Genomic DNA, 17,465 nt, shown 5'->3' with positions numbered 1-17,465 from the left:
TGTGCCCCCCCTTTCTGTCCTGCCAATCTGCCCTGAACATTAATCTTGAAGGATCATCTTTAGAGGTGAAAAGATAATTCACTCTCCATATCCCCTCTGCTGAGGCTATTGCTTCACAAGGTAAGTGTGTTTTTAATGTGGACACATCCACTAGAAGCTAGGCCGTAACCACAAATAGATCATAGAGGACACTGAACAGCCAGCCATTAATGAAGAATCTGTCCTGAGTTGATACAGATGACCTAAAACTGAAAGGCGCTGTATCGCTCTTTTAATCTCTCAAGATTTAAAAAAAAAAAAAAAGAGAGAGAGAGAGAGAGAGAGATTGAATAAAGAAGATAGAACAAACCAATTAAGACTGTGATATGAGCAGGTTTGGAAAATATCTTATTGCCCACTAGCATAAGAAATACTTTTGGGATAATTAAAATTTTTTTGCCAGGTGGACTACCGCAATTTTTCAGAGCAGTGTAAAAGACTAAACTTTACATTACATTTGTCTTACATGCTCTTTCCTAATGCAGGATTTAATTACTGTAACAGCATTCATGGTGGCATACTTGTGATGTATCAAATTCATGTTAACTAAATCAGTATGCTGCATCCACTAGTCCCATCTGTGTTTAACCCGTGATTAAAGGAAACTGTAACGTTTAAAAAATAACCACATACCTAACTTACATTGAAGGTTATTTCTTATTCTTGTAGGGCTTAAGTCTTCCTGATTTTTCCATACCATGTAGTTCTTCTTAGAACTGCTTCTTCAGTTATCACTTGATTATGTTCCAAAACACAGGCTACCACTGTACCTTACTGGATATCATAGTTCAATAGTAAGCAATCCCGAGAGCAGCAGCAGCATGCTGGAACTGCACTGGGCAGTTAAAATGTACACTCCACTTTGCTGTCACAGTGACAGGTTCCAAGTACCTCTTCGCAGTGGAGACCAACACTTGTGTCATTTTATAATATTTTTGCTGCATGCAGTAATGAGATTGCTTTCTATTTGTACGATTTAAAACATTAGCCTTATTTTAATTAAGTTAACGGATGATGAGGTGGTAACGTGGGCAAACTAACATGATCTTTTCAGGACTACACTGTAATTACGTAGAAGCAGAAACTGTACTTTTACATTTGGCAGCTAAAAACTATTTTCCTGGAAACACATGAAGGCAAAGCCCAGTGAATATCAAAAACACTGTACACGGACCAGATTTTTCTTCTCCTTACATGACTCTTACAAATAAGTACAGCCATATATTTTTAGAGAAGAAAAACTGAACTATTTATCTGTACTTTCTGGTTAAGAGAATATTATGCAGAGGTCTAAAGGTTCAAAATAATTAATAAGTGGATGGGAAGGAAGCCTTACTCAAACTCAAATTGGGAAATGAAAAAAAAAATAATCTACCACTAATTAGGATTCACATTTAATACATCAAGCATCCATCAAAACAGTTACGCTAGAGGCATTAGTTGGTGTTGGTTCCGCTTTGAGCAGGGAACTGGACAAGATGACCTCCTGAGGTCTCTTCCAACCCTAATATTCTATGATTCTATACAACATCCAGTGATGCAAGCGATCCATATTACAACATGACCTCAAAGGACTAGTTATTCTAACCTGATTGGAGAAGGATAGAATAGAAGGGCAACAGTTTGTCAAGATATGAAATAATCTGTGTAAAAAGAGTCAACAAAAATTAAATTTCTGGCTTTAGCCACAAGAGAAAGGGTAAAAGAAAATAGGCAAATGCCTAATAACATCATTGGGAATAGTAAAGAGAGTCTAAGACCCGGTCTACACTGTGGGAGGATCAATCTAAGATACGCAACTTCAGCTACGAGAACAGCATAACTGAAGTTGACGTATCTTAGATCAAATTAAAATTACTTACTTCATGTCCTCGCGGCGCACCGCGGCTCCCCCGTTGACTTTGTTTCCGCCTCTTGCCGAGCTGGAGTTCAGCAGTCGACGGGAGAGTGATCGGGGATCGATTTATCACGTCTGCACTACATGCGATAAATTGATCCCCGATAGATGGATCGCTACTCGCCGATCCGGTGGGTAGTGTAGACGTACCCTGAGAAAGCTGCTAAGCAGCTCCAGAAAGTTGCTGATAACCTTTTCTTACTCATTTCCCAGTCCACAATCACTGTTATGCAGATGCATGTTACATGAATGAAAACTGGTCATAAAGTTGCTGATGTCACTCATGATTACATTATAGATGTACAGATGGGTAACATCAGCAAAGAAGCCCCAACAGCCAATCAGAATTCAGCTGTAAAGTTATGTGTAAATGTTACAAGAGCTCTGCAGGCTATAGCTATGTGACTTTCATTTATGTCAATGGAAGTTGCTGGCAAAGTTCTTGGGGAAAAAAGTGTACCTCTTAACTGTAATATAACTAGGATAACCATTTGGCTATTCATTCACTAGCAATATCCTGTTATATATTGTTCTGCCAATAAGATTCATACTTGACCATCTATATTTTTTAGATGCCCCAGTTGTGCACTGGAATGAAGGAATTTTTTATTTTACACTAAGCAGTGCTGAATGCCTTCACTTCATATTACTAACTAAGGCCTGGTCTACACTAAGGGGGGGGGTCGAACTAAGGTACGCAAGTTCAGCTACGCGAATAGCGTAGCTGAACTCGAACTACCTTAGTTCGAAGTACTCACCCGTCCAGACGCCGCGGGATCGAAGTCCGCGGCTCCCCCGTCGACTCCGCCACCGCCGTTCGCGGTGGTGGAGTTCCGGAGTCGACGGGAGCGCGTTCGGAGTTCGATATATCGCGTCCAGATTAGACGCGATATATCGAACTCCAAGAAGTCGAACGCTAGCCGCCGACCCGGACGGTAAGTATAGACGTACCCTAAGAGAAAGTATTTATACACAAACAAGCACAAAATATCTTCTAAACAGTATAGTGCTTTCCCTTCCTATTTCCTATTCCAGCTTGTTTTCTGGCACATAAAATTCTAGACTACATATTAACTTCTCTAGTCTTTCTAGTCTGACACCAGATACTCTTTGTCCCAGACAAACTTATAACATGTGCCACTTGTGCAGCAGTTTATTCTAGGTTTCAGAGTAGCAGCAGTAGTGTTAGTCTGTATCCACAAAAAGAACAGGAGTACTTGTGGCACCTTAGAGACTAACAAATTTATTTGAGCATAAGCTTTTGTGGGCTACAGCCCACTTCTTCGGATGCACAGAATGGAACATATATTGAGGAGAAATATATACACATACAGAGAGCATGAAAAGGTGAGAGTTGTCTTACCAACTCTGAAGGCTGCAATACTACAGCATCATACACATTGCAGGTAAAGTTTACACACAGACACACCTAAGATGCTGAAATTTAAGCTGCATTTGATTTATAGCTATTATGTAACCACCATTGTCGAACAGAAAATATTTTGATTCACAGTGGAACTCAGACTTGTTTCCATCGATCACTTCCAACATGCACCATCCAGCAGCATTTTCCAAATCAAATGTTAATGTTCTCATCCGGGGACAGGTCCTTCCTGATCTGCTCAGAGGACTTTATTATTCTACTTGCACACCTTCTTTAACTATTCATAACAACTTTTGCCATAAAGCAGTATTCTGTATCTACAGATCCATCAGCTGAAGAGTACGACATTATGCAAACTGTGAGGTTTCACGTGAAAGTATCCTCTTGACATTTATATTATTTCTAGTGCTATAGATATTCCACAAAAATGAGCATCCAAAGTCCCACAGGATTCCGCAATTTCCCAAACAGCACCTTGGGGAGTCAACACTTAAGTACACACCTCTTTATTTCTATATTTATATCTGACACATGGTGGAGTGGCTCCATCTGCTGCTTTATTCTTACACACCAAACCATTTTCTGTAGAAAAGCATAATACTAAGGAACTAAAATAAAGAAAAGCGATGCTACATTATGCATGACAGTACAGTGAAATTAACGTTTGCAGTGTTGTTGTAGCTGTGTTGGTCTAGGATAGTAGAGAGACAAGGTGTTTGAAGGCCAGAAAAGGGGATTCAGGAAAAAAATATTTCAGGATGTGGTCTCCATCAAGTACGTGTTGTAACTGTTTAATGATACCCCATATAGGATCCAGTGTGGGGTGGCAGGTGGCAACTAGGGGTGTGTGATCTGAGGGTTTTTCCCCCTTCAAAACAACTCCCCAACCTTGCCATGCTCATCATAGCAAGCAAGCTCCCCACAGACCAGGGCACACCAACTCAAGCCAGCACTAGACCCTGCCAGAACAACAGATAAAAAACCTGGACACATCTCCACTGCTACGATGATCAACCCGCCGCCCCACACACCTTTCAAGATCCATGGGTCCTACGCATGCCTATCACAACATGTGGTGTACTCCACCCAGTGCACTAAATTCCCCTATAACAACTATGTGGCAGAAATGAGACGATCACTATGCTCTCAGATGAACTTACAGAGAAAAATGATAAAAGAAAAAAAACCTGTTATCACATCACTATGGGCAAAAACACTTCTCACAAAACAATCACTCCATATCTGAGCTCTCAGCCCTCATCCTCAAATGAAAATAGCCCAACACCTTCAAAAGACGTCATAACTTTGGAGTTAACGTCATAACTTTGCTAGACACTAAAAAATGCTGGTCTTAATAAAGACACTGGATTTATGGTTTATTACAACAATTTGTAACCCACTCACCTCTCTTTTTTGCCCTATGACTGCAGAGGTATTAATGGGCCACTTCTCTTGAATGGTCTGTTGGAATATGTGTTAACTACTTATGCTAAACAATCTGCGACACTTTGGGTATGTCCACACAGGAGTTAAACACCCATGGCTGGCCCAGGTCAAGGGGCTATAAAACTGCCAGCCACTAGTGTTGAATTACAGCGTACATACTCTTAGAGTTCCTTTTCCAGATGTGAAGAAAAGCTCTGTGTAGCTTGAAAGCTTGTCTCCCTCACCAACAGAAGTGGGTCCAGTAAAAGATATTACCTCACTCACATTGTCTCTCTAGTGAAATTAATGGCCATCATTTGCCCAACTGTGCATAAAGTGAAAGTGAACACTACAAATAAATGATGTTATCTAGAGACATGCTATGTGATTTAGTTACTAAGAAACAAAACCATGATTCAGTCTTGCAGATGGGGAGGGAAGGAGAAGGGAAAGCCTGAAATCTTAATAGCTGTAGTTTTAGTAAAATAATTGATATGACAGCTGTTCAGGCATTAGGAAGCTTCTTTAATTTTGCACATTTTCAAATGTGCAGATTGAGTAGACACTACTAACTTATTGAATTAATTGATCATTGTATCATGACCTAGTACTACAAATTTTAAAATTTCCAATCAATGTCCTTGACATTAAAGTACTGTAGACTGTTTGGGGGAAAGATTGTCTACTGTTTGAATGAAATCAAGAACTGTGTAGAAATAAGAGCATTACTTATTCCTTATCTGAGTTTTACTTACGTATGAGAACTTATATTAGATTTTAAATAAGAATTGCCCACAGACAAGACAGTGGTTTCATTAAAATATATATTTGCAATATTGTAAAAATCAAAATATTCTCCCCTCCTATGCCTACCTAATTTTGTTAATTGGGAATTATCCAAATCTTTAAAGAAAGGGAATATTTTTCCACAAACACCCAGCCCACACACTGAATCCAGATTGCTCACTATATGTATAGAGCACACCTGACATATTCAGATTCTGCAGAATCTAAGCTTTCATTTTTAAAAAAATGAATGAATGAACATATTCTTAGCCCATACAGTTGGGGCGATAAATTTCCAAACGTAAGCCACTGTGGAAGTCTTCATGAATCTGCAAATAGATAGGCTGAAACAAAGAGTCAGTAAGCAACTCCCATGTGCCTTCCTCCCATTCATCTCATTGCAGTGTTAGCTGTCATACCTAATGAGCAAGCACTCCAGTGAGGGAAGGAATGATATATTGACTATTTCAGTGCTGATCACTATAGTAGACAATTGGTGGAAGAGGGAAATGGGAAGGTTAGGTAAATATTTGTCTAGACTCTATACTACTCTGCCTTAGGTATTTTATGCTTCTTTTATAAATGGGTCAACTGAAGCACAGAGTCTGTAAGTGACTTGGGCAAGTTCACACCAAATGATTGGTTCTGCAGGGGATAGAACCCAGGAGTCCTATCGCCAGTTCTCTGCTCTAACCACTAGAACTTGCAGTAATTTAAAGACACTGATCTTTGTAGACATTCTACTAATTAGTATTTTCATTTCTATTTTGTTTTCTCTCTGTCAGTCAAAATGCTGACAAGCTATGAACCTGCAAACACTGCACTAACGATTGTATTGTGTGTCTTAGGTTTACAGGGAAGGGGAGAACAAGGACCTCCTGGTCTACCAGGTCCTGCTGGCCCAAGAGGACAACCAGGCCCAGCAGGGCCCCCAGGCTATGGAAACCCAGGTCCTCAAGGTCCACCAGGGCCCCCAGGCCCACCCGGATTTTCTGCTGTTGGAAAGCCAGGCTTACCAGGTTTACCAGGAAAACCAGGGGAGAGAGGATTAAATGGTGAAAAAGGAGACATTGGACCTGCTGGTCTCCCAGGATCAAGAGGGCCACAAGGGCCTCCTGGAATTCCTGGCCCTGCTGGAATCTCTGTTGCTGGCAAGACAGGAGAACAAGGGCCACCAGGAGCACAAGGGCCACGGGGTGTCCCCGGAGAAAAGGGTGAGGCAGGTATTCCTGGTATAAACGGACTAAAGGGAGAAAATGGATATGGAGTTCCAGGTCGCCCAGGAGACAGAGGGCTCCCAGGCCCCCAAGGCCCCCCAGGACCCTCTGGACTTGCTGGGATAGGGAAGCCTGGTGAAAATGGGTTTCCAGGTCAGCCAGGTGTGAAAGGTGATCGGGGTTTACCAGGTGCACCAGGACCAGCAGGAATCCCAGGTTCCCAAGGCCTTCCTGGGGAACCTGGAGCAGCAGGAATTGGAAAGCTTGGAGCAAATGGACCACCAGGATTGCCAGGGATTCCTGGAGCTAAAGGACTGCCTGGACCCCCGGGCATGCCTGGATCCCCAGGTCTTCCAGGGTTTGGAAAGCCAGGTTTGCCAGGGATGAAAGGACATAGAGGACCTGAAGGCCTTCCCGGTGTTCCAGGAATCAAAGGAGATGAAGGCCCAACTGGAGTTCCAGGAGAACCAGGGCCATCTGGACCACCTGGAAATATGGGTCCTCAAGGACTTAGAGGAATACCGGGTGAAAATGGCCTACCCGGGCCTAAAGGTGAAGCAGGACCTGCAGGCCTTGCAGGATACCCAGGAGCTAAAGGTGACAGAGGCCTACCAGGATTAGAAGGAAAACCAGGATATCCAGGAGAGCAGGGTCTTGCTGGTCCTAAAGGACCTCCAGGTTTACCAGGCCCAAAAGGGGACAATGGTCATGCAGGGCCACCTGGCCTACCTGGTCCAATGGGTGCACCAGGACTTAAAGGAGCACCAGGATTTAATGGTGAGCCAGGCCCAAGAGGACCTTCTGGAATACCTGGTATAAGAGGTCCAATTGGGCCACCAGGTATTCCAGGTTTTCCCGGCACTAAAGGGGAGCCAGGGGCACCAGGATTACCCGGTCCAGCTGGCATTGCTACAAAAGGTTTAAATGGACCCATGGGGCCACCTGGGCTCCCAGGACCAAGAGGCAACAATGGAGAGCCTGGGTTACCAGGCCCTCCGGGTCCACCTGGTCCCCCTGGACAAGCAATACTCCCACAGATGCCAGATGGTTACATAAAAGCAGGAGAGAGTCAAGGCCTCACAGGAATGCCTCTTATGAAAGCAGGAGTAAATCAAGGTCTAACTGGAATGCCAGTGTCAGCTTTCTCTGCCATTCTCTCCAAAGCCTACCCTGGGGCCACTGTGCCCATCAAATTTGATAAAATCTTGTACAACAGACAGCAACATTATGACCCCAGAACAGGAATCTTCACATGTAGGATCCCAGGACTTTACTATTTTTCTTACCATGTACATGTAAAAGGAACAAATGTTTGGGTCGCACTCTATAAAAATGGCTCACCAATCATGTACACTTATGATGAGTACAAGAAAGGATACCTTGACCAAGCTTCTGGAAGTGCTGTCATTGATCTCATGGAAAACGATCAAGTCTGGTTGCAGTTGCCCAATGCAGAATCTAATGGCTTGTATTCCTCTGATTATGTTCACTCCTCTTTCTCAGGATTCTTGTTTGCTCATATGTGATAGTATTCTACCTTAGCTCTCCTAATATTGTCTCTTTCAGACAATTTTAGTTGGACTATGATGTGACACCTATGACTGGTCATACAAATTATTTGCCACAAAGGGGAAGTGAGGATGATAGGGTAGGGGAATTTGTTTCAAAATTAAGCTTCAGAGTAACTTTGTGCGTTTTTAGAAGTCTGTCAGAGGTTTATTTGCAAAAACTTTGTAGTAAGGGCAAGTCAGCTATCCTGCTGAATACAACATTAAACATTATGATAATAGATGATGTAGCTCTTCTTTGTTTTACATTTTCTTAATCAGTATTTCTAAGTTGATTTTATATTTTAAATGTACTCTTAAGCCTTCATAAAGTAATCATTCCAGATTACTACATATTTATCTCACTGAAACAAAGACATTATTTTAAATTAATCAGTCACAGAAGTTTAGTGTGTTCATAACAATGTTTCAAGAGATTGCTTTTAGAGAAAAGGAACACTAATTTACTTTGTTATAACAACAATAGACATGTTTATGAAGTTTCATCAACTTAAAAATATGTTTCCAAAGATTTTAGGCATAACAAAGGTTTTATATCTTACTAAGGTACTGATTTCGCTGGAGGGATCTCTTAAAACTAGTTCATCAAATAGTCAGAAGTAAAGAAAGAGAAAATCACTTGTCCAGCTATCTGCAAGAAAAGGGGTGTTGTCCCTTTAAGGGCTCTCTTCAATAAGGGGGGTGAAGGAGAAAGGTTACAGGGATGGACAGAAAGGACAAGGCGACTTTGGAAGCAAGTTTTTTTGTACTATAGTAATTAAATGTAAATGTCTATTTTAGATAAGGTTGTCTTTTGAACGATTTATTTAAAAAAAACTATATGTCTGAAGAGCCAAGCATTTAAGGCTAAAGATGAATACTCAGATTGTGAATCTAAAAGTCTGTGCAATGATTTTTTAGAAATGTAATTTTATAATCTGCAGCAACACACTAATGCAATATTTTTAAAGCAAATTTTAAACTAAGTTCTGTAGACTAACTAATGTTCTGAGTATATGTTACAACGGTTTTTGTCAATAAATTCAGAAACTGGCATTATAGATCTACAACAAAACACAGACATTCATGCATATACTGATATACTCTAAATTTAAAATAGCTTTATCACCTGAAATCATTAGAGGCAGTCTCTTACCCACACTGTTTTTCATGCACAGTAAGTTTATTTCTTTAAAAAGCATATATCTTTATTAGGTTTATTAGTTCCCAATTAATGAAAATTGGGAATGTGCATTATTCAACGACATATCTGATACATTCCTGGCAGAGCTAATTAAATCAGCCAACAGATCACACTGTCATATTTACTGTTCACACGTATATGTAATGTTTCATTAATTTGTTGGATACAGCATTCATCATTCTAATATACAGTACTCAGCTCTGAAGTTATTGGTACATAGATGAGCAAATCAACTAAGTTAATATTTGTAATTGTTTTTGTTGTTGTTGTTGTTGTTAAATGTACAAAATAGCCATGTAACAGTGTGATCAGGCTTTTGTTCATATAAGAGTCTTCTGTCCATGCATGGCTCTCAAAGAAGAGTATGCATCAGAGAGGCTTGTCAAATAAATCTGAAAAACTGATTTTACTGTTTATTTTAAGCTGAAGGTTGCTTTTACATCGATGCTTTGACAGTGTTACTCTTACTAAAAGCTAAAAATCCATGTTTTACCATTTTTTGATTATTTTTTTATGAAACCAAAGTCAGTGACTGTATTAATTTGAAACCAGCATTTTTTTCTTCTTTTCTAAATGCTTCTATTTTGTTTTCCAAATCTGATAAAACTTAGGTATTAATAAAAAAGTGAAGTTCATCTTTAAATTGATCTGTTATTAAGTCAACATGTATTATTTTAGAAATTGTAATAAATTATTATGCAACAGCTTTGCAAAATTCTAGTCATTCCTTTGCCTACAGTGAACAATGCTTCTGGAAGAGTCAAATAAGATTTATGCTACAGCAGCCAAGTAGATTTAGTGAGTGTGTTGGTAAATTTTCATGATAGTTTTGCAAGGCTGAATGGCAACATAATAGGCACTAAACACAATACCCAAATGCCTCATAAATTCTCCTTCCTCTTGAGCCAAACTGAAAATTCTATGCACATTGGCCTTTTTGATTATCAGCCTGGTCTTTTCTCCTCATATCCCAATATAATTCATGAACAGATTCCAATTAGGATCACCAATTTTCTATACAACAAATTATTTAAATATGTAATCCTCTTGTGATAGATCATTAATCTGCTTGACTTCTCAAAGCATCTTTCCAGCATTTCAAGAGGCTATACTTAGCTGCCAATACATTCAATTTATTTGGCACTTCCATGGAAAGTGCTAACAGCCACAGTGTAGTGGATATGGGAAACCTTCCATTGGCAAGTACAAATGATCTTCTGACAACGTTTTCGCAATTACTTTATACTGAAGTAAAACGTGCTGAAATTTGCCAACATGTACCCCACAAATCTAATTACTGGTAGGTTTTTTTTTTTTGTTTGTTTTTTAAGGAGAGGGGGAGAAGGGTATTAAGTAGTACTATTGAGAGTACATTTTATGAAATCTTAATCTCCATCAATGTTAGAACAGACATCCCTACGAGACAAATAACTTGTTACCCACTTACCTCTTCATTCATCCAATGAACATAAACACTTAGGCTTGCTTTATAGGAGTTTAGACCAGTGGTTCCCAAACTTGTTCCACCTCTTGTGCAGGGAAAGCCCCTGGCAGGCCGGGCCAGTTTGTTTACCTGCCGTGTCCGCAGGTTCGGCCGATCGTGGCTCCCAGTGGCTGCAGTTCACTGCTCCAGGCCAATGGGAGCTGCTGAAAGCGGCACGGGCCGAGGGATGTGCTGGCCACCGCTTCCCGCAGCTCTCATTGGCCTGGAGCAGCAAACTGCGGACACTGGGAGCCGCGATCGGCCGAACCTGCAGATGCGGAAAGTAAACAAACCGACCCGGCCCACCAGGGGCTTTCCCTGCATAAGCGGCGGAACAAGTTTGGGAACCACTGGTTTAGACAAACAGTACAAGTTAAATAGCTGAGTCTTAGACACTGACATGTTAATGAACTTTTCATATTATTGTATCAGAGACTATCGAGCCATGAGTATAATAAGATTTTAAATAACCTCAAAAAACTTTGGATGGCTAGAGATAGATTTTGGTAGTAAATCTGGATTTCAGTCATCCAGTTTTAATTTTGCAAGTCCAGCCTGAAAACCACCCGGCTTTTAGTTTTGGATTCACAATCTACTTTTACAGAAAGCAGTGACAGATTCCAATTCTTCTTAGGCAGGTACTACAAAAGTTATTAGACTTCCAAGAAACACCAAACATAGTAATTCAATTAATGGAAAAAATGTCAAATCAGAAGTGAATGAAATGCAGCCAGAGAAAAAAAATAAGGAAAAATCAGAACAAAAAAATCACGGATGCTGAGCTCAGAATGAAGATTCATTTTCTTTCACAATTCTTTCACCATTTTTAAAAACAATCAACCATAGTTTAAAAATACTCTATAAACAAAACAATTTACTCCTACTCACAGAGGAAGAAATATATATATATATATATATATATATATATATATATATATATATATAATTAATTAAAACAACAGTGTAAAGTACCCAGAAATCTAGTCCTCTTTTGCCAGTACAAATACTGTAATGGCCATCAGCTATGAGCAGGAAAAGAAAGTTTCAGAAAGTTTTCTGGTTTCAGATAATCTTCCTTCCTGAATTTGATGTTTAGTATACAGAAAGAATGACAGTTGATTAAGAATTGCTATCAATACACTATAATACAAAATAGATAGGAAAATCTGAAGTTATTTCAGCTTTTTAATATATTGGCATTTAAGTTCAATGACCATGACCTGTAGTGTTTCTTAAAATATTTAAAAAGACAATCAAGAATGAAAAAAATTAGAAGTGTGTCCTTTAAACCTGAGGTCCTGAAACTATGGTCCATAGAGTGCTTACTGATAATACTTGGAGAGTTGGTGCATACTCTCCTTATCTCCAGTGGAACTACATGAACAGACAGTTAAAAATACTCTGCATACATTCATAATATCAATTGTCTATATGCCCAATTGCTTTCATCACTACAGAAACATAAAGAGAATGCAAATGTGAGAGGCAGTGTCTGGGAAGGATGAATGGGAAGGAAATCAGTCCTCAAGGTACTCCATGAATTAAACTGTGGTCCACATTAGGGCTGGTGGACTATCAAAATTAGGTTTTCACTTAAATAAAAGTGTTCACAAAATGTCTGCTTCCCACAGAAAAATTACTTTTTCAATTAAAAAAAAAAATCTGAAAACTGAAATGCTCTAAATGCAGCCACATTGCCTCATGGGATTTGTAGTGCAGTTGTCTTATGTCCTCATGCTACTCTGTGGGCTAGGTTTCCCTCCAGACTACATCTTCCATGGTACATGATGGTCAGGGATTCCTGTGATACATCTCCTCCCCTTTCAAAACGGGGGCTGTGGTGCACCGTGGCAGATTGTAGTACTATCCAGGAGCCTGGCCTATAGAAGAGAATGGGATATGAGGCACCCAAATTACAACTCCCATGAGGTGTTGGAGTAGCATTTTAGAACTGAAATATTTTGGATTTGGGCCAAAATAAAAATAAAAATTTACCATTGAAAATTTAGACATTTTTCTGTGGAAGAAAACTCCATTTTTCAACCATCTTTCATCCACACTGTGTAAATGTTCACAAATTCCTGCCTTAAGCTTTAGAAAGTATAATGTTAAAATAAAATTTGCCTTAACTTTTTAATTTGCTCACTTGTACAAGGTGAGAAATATAATTAATACATTTCCCCTAATTAAATATCTCACATAAATTAATTTTAAGGACTTTGAACTAGCAAAATGGCCAGAAATACTTTTAAACTAGTCATGAGTTAGTGAAATAGTTTTTGGGAAGGAATTTTCCTCCAGGGCAGATTGGCAGAGGCCCTGGGGGGTTTTCACCTTCCTCTGCAACATGGGGCACGTGTCACTTGCTGGAGGATTCTTTGCACCTTGAAGTCTTTAAACCACAAGTTGAGGACTTCAATAGCTCAGAGGTTTGTTACAGGTGGGTGAGATTCTGTGGCCTCCATTGTGCAGGAGGTCAGACTAGAAGATCATAATGGTCCCTTCTGACCTTAAAGTCTATGAGTCTATAATATCCAACCTAGACCTCCCCCACTGCAACTTGAGACCATTGCTCCTTGTTCTGTCATCTGCCACCACTGAGAACAGCCGAGCTCCATCCTTTTTGGAACCCCCTTCAGGTAGTTGAAGGCTGCTATCAAATCCCCCCTCACTCTTCTCTTCTACAGACTAAATAAGCCCAATTCCCTCAGCCTGTCCTCATAAATCATGTGCCCCAGACCCCTAATCATTTTCATTGCCCTCCGCTGGACTCTTTTCAATTTGTCCACATCCTTTAGTGCAGGGCCCAAAACTGGACACAATATTCCAGATATGGCCTCAGCAGTGCTGAATAGAGGGGAATAATCACTTCCCTCAATCTGCGGGCAGTGCTCCTACTAATGCAGCCCAATATGCCATTAGCCTTCTTGGCAACAAGGGCACACTGTTGACTCATATCCAGCTTCTCATCGACTGTAATCCCCAGGTCCTTTTTTGCAGAACTGCTGCTTAGCCAGTCGGTCCCCAGCCTGTAGCAGTGCATGGGATTCTTCCGTCCTAAGTGCAGGACTCTGCACTTGTCCTTATTGAACCTCATCAGATTTCTTTTGGTCCAATCCTTCAATTTGTCTAGGTCACTCTGGACCCTCTCTCCCCTCAGCTTTGCTAAAGTCAAGATATATCATGTCCACCACTTTCCCCATATCCAGAGGGCCAGTTATCTCACCACAGAAGGCAATCAGGTTGGTCAGGCATGACTTGCCCTAGGTGAATCCATGTTGACTATTCCTGATCACCTTCCTCTCCTCCAACTGCTTCAAAATGAATTCCTTGAGGTCCTTAAATTTATTTCATTTAAATTAGTACACCAGTCCTCCTTGGACTGTTGTAAAAGAGAAGTATGTGTGTACTAAAATAAACACTGCCACTGATAGGATTATGAAGGATCAAGCTTTCAGTCACAAAATATGTACATTCATCTGTTTGTACACAGAGCCCCCCTACTTTTATACACAAATAGGTATTTGCGCATGCAAACATGTAACTTGCAGGCACAATTTTGGAGATCAAGTTGGAAATTTGGCCTTATGTGTGCAGCTCAATGCTATCTAAAGAAGTTCTACTGCACAGAAATTTACATAATCAACACCATTTAGAAGCAAAGCCTTGTGCAATACAAGATTCTTAATGCAAATTCTGCAGAAGTACGACAGCTAATGAAAAGTGTATTTTTCTTCCTATGTGTTTGCAATGAATGATCTTGCTGAAAATAGTGTATTTGAATGAAGATTTCCTTGATTCCCTAAAGGTTCTCACAAATTTCCAATATCACATCATGCACCCAATGGAAAATATAAGCTAGAAGATATAGAAAGGTATATTTATGAACATCTGGTCATTATTTGTGAAACACATTCTGGCATCATCCACTTGCAACACTAAACAGTTATTTTGCTTAGAACCACTCTACCATGGAATACATTTTTATTTCTAATGAAGATCAATTTGAGTAACAAAGCAAATGTAGAAGTTTCTGCTTCAGTAAATATATAAATAGGCTTGGACAGATTAGATTTTTTATTGGTAAATGACAGGAAATGGTGATTTCCCCATAGAGACACAAACCTATGAAAAAATATTTCCAGTCGATGAAAATCAAAATGTATAGACAGGCAAAGTAAAATGCTGCTTGAGAATTGAGAGACTGATTAAGAATATTTACTTTGTATATTTTTACATGTGATGTTGACAATTTGTGATGTAATGGTTATAGAGTTTTAAATTTTGAATCTCAACATTTACTGCCATTAAATAATTATTGTCTGATTCCCCATAATTTCCTGCAACTATGAAAATTTAAACCAATATGAATAAAAATGCTTAAAACCCACAATTTTGCACAACTGTGAAAATTTAGATCAATCAAAATTTTTAAAAAATATCTTAAAAATAAACACTGATATTATCTGGTGAAATTATTAAAAAAAAATAAAAATTGAATTCTGCCAAGCCTATAAATATTTTCAGCCTACTGTAGTAAGTGTGTCTTGAATTAACTGGCCTACCTTTAAAAGCTGAGGTTTTATAGTTATGCTGTATAGCAGCAATCACATCCTTCCAAAAGTTGTATTTTGTCTGTCTGTCATGCTGTAAGAGTAATAAATAAATAAACACACACATGTCAGGTATCAGTTTTTACATGAGCAAATAAAGTGAACGTCATTAATACACAACAATTATTTGAAAGCAAAGTGTTATGGCCTGGGACTCACGAGATCAGGATTCATCAGGTGGCTCTGCCAGACTGTGAGCCATCTTAGACAAGTCACTCATGTCCAGATTTTTAAAGGTATGTAGGCATTGCTCAGCTCAGCATTGCCACTCTTTTCTAGCTTAGGTCTGGTCTACACTACAGACCTATATCGGTGTAACTACATCAGTCAGGGGGGTTAAAAATCCACATCCCTGAGCAATGTAGTTACACTGACCTAACCCCCCCCCCCCCCGGCGATGTAGACAGCGCTATGTCAGTGGGACAGCTTCTCTAGCCAACACAGCTACCACCTCTCGGGGAGGTGGATTAACTAAGCCAACAGGAAAGCTCTCTCCCATCAGCTTACAGCATCTTCATTAAAGTGCTACATCCGTGCAGCTGCACCAATACAGAATTTTAAGAGTAGACTTGCCTTTATAAGCCCGAGTCTCATTTTCAAACGTGACTTAGGCACTTAGGAGTCAGTGATCATCAACTAAACTTAGGGCATGGCTAAACTTACTGATGTTAAACCGACCCTTGGAGACACCATCAGGGAAAGCGCTACTGTGTGTTCACACTGTGTTCCTTGTGACTGTAGAGCATGTCCACATTAGCAGCTCTTGCAATGCCACAGAAAGCAGTGCATTGTGGTAGTTACCTCAGTGTACAAGTGGCTGCAGCATGCTTTGGAAAGGGTTTGCAATGCCTAATGGGGCAAGTACAGCATCATATGATGCAGGTTTCCCAATCCATGGGCGTCCTACTAGCTTGCCAGCTGCTTTTCAAATGAGGGGGTGGGGAGGGTGAGAGGGAGTGTGTTGTGTGTATGTGGGGGGAGAGACAGTGTGTTTTGGGGGGCAGAGTGTGTCAGCATGCTGTCTTGTAAGTTCAGACAGAGGGAGGGGGTAGGGGGAAACCCGACATCAGCCCCCACTCCCCACCCCTCTCTCTCTCACAAACACACACAAACACCTGTCTCTGCAGCAGGAGCATTCCACAGTAATGGTTTGCTTTGTGTCCTGGAGGAGATAAGCATGCCAGAAACGGAGCTTTGAAAGGGGATATCCGCATGCCTGCAGCTGAGTTCAAAACTATGACCAGAGTGACCACTTGACTTCAGGGGATTATGAGATGTTTCCATAAGCCAATCACAGCGCAATAATGCAACACATTGCCCACACTGACACCCCGGTGCTCCAGCCCAAGCACTGCAAACTCTATGGTTCTCATGGAGGTGGATTACCAGGATCGCTCCAGCTGCAGGGTGGACACCTCAGGAGTTATAGAGCCCGGGGCTGATTTAATGGGCTCTAACTTGCAAGGGTAGACAAGGCCCTAGAGTCACTTTTCCAGATCTGAAGAAAATCTCTTTAGCTTAAAAGCTTGTCTCAATCACCAACAGAAGTGGGTCCAGTAAAAGATATTACCTCACCCACATTGTCTCTCTAGTGAAATTAATGGCCATCATTTGCCCAACTGTGCATAAAGTGAAAGTGAACACTACAAATAAATGATGTTATCTAGAGACATGCTATGTGATTTAGTTACTAAGAAACAAAACCATGATTCAGCCTTGCAGATGGGGAGGGAAGGAAGGAAGAGGGAAAGGATGAAATCTCAATAGTTGTAGTTAGTAAAATAATTGATATGACAGCTGTTCAGGTATTAGGAAGCTTCTTTAATTTTGCACATTTTCGAATACGCAGATTGAATAGACACCACTAGCT

At 40.2% G+C, this 17,465-nt stretch overlaps 2 protein-coding genes across 3 annotated transcripts in view; one reads left to right on the top strand and one right to left on the bottom strand.

Moving 5' to 3' along the window:
* COL10A1 (collagen type X alpha 1 chain) overlaps positions 1-10,070 on the top strand; it is a 61,037-nt gene extending 50,967 nt beyond the window's left edge. For both annotated transcript variants that reach the window (XM_045009973.1, XM_045009974.1), the window contains one exon: positions 6,380-10,070. In XM_045009973.1, the coding sequence (XP_044865908.1) occupies positions 6,380-8,274 (1,895 nt within the window). In that variant the 3' untranslated portion in view covers positions 8,275-10,070. The remainder of the gene's footprint in view (positions 1-6,379) is intronic.
* LOC123366466 (dermatan-sulfate epimerase) overlaps positions 1-17,465 on the bottom strand; it is a 275,329-nt gene that overhangs the window by 240,667 nt on the left and 17,197 nt on the right. The window contains exon 6 of the mRNA XM_045009972.1: positions 15,548-15,629. Within this exon, the coding sequence (XP_044865907.1) occupies positions 15,548-15,629 (82 nt within the window). The remainder of the gene's footprint in view (positions 1-15,547; positions 15,630-17,465) is intronic.

This window comes from Mauremys mutica, chromosome 3 (genome assembly GCF_020497125.1).
Source record: "Mauremys mutica isolate MM-2020 ecotype Southern chromosome 3, ASM2049712v1, whole genome shotgun sequence".
Lineage (NCBI taxonomy): Eukaryota > Metazoa > Chordata > Testudines > Geoemydidae > Mauremys > Mauremys mutica.
The sequence above is the reverse complement of the archived record's forward strand: the minus strand, read 5'-3'. Positions and strand labels throughout refer to the sequence as shown.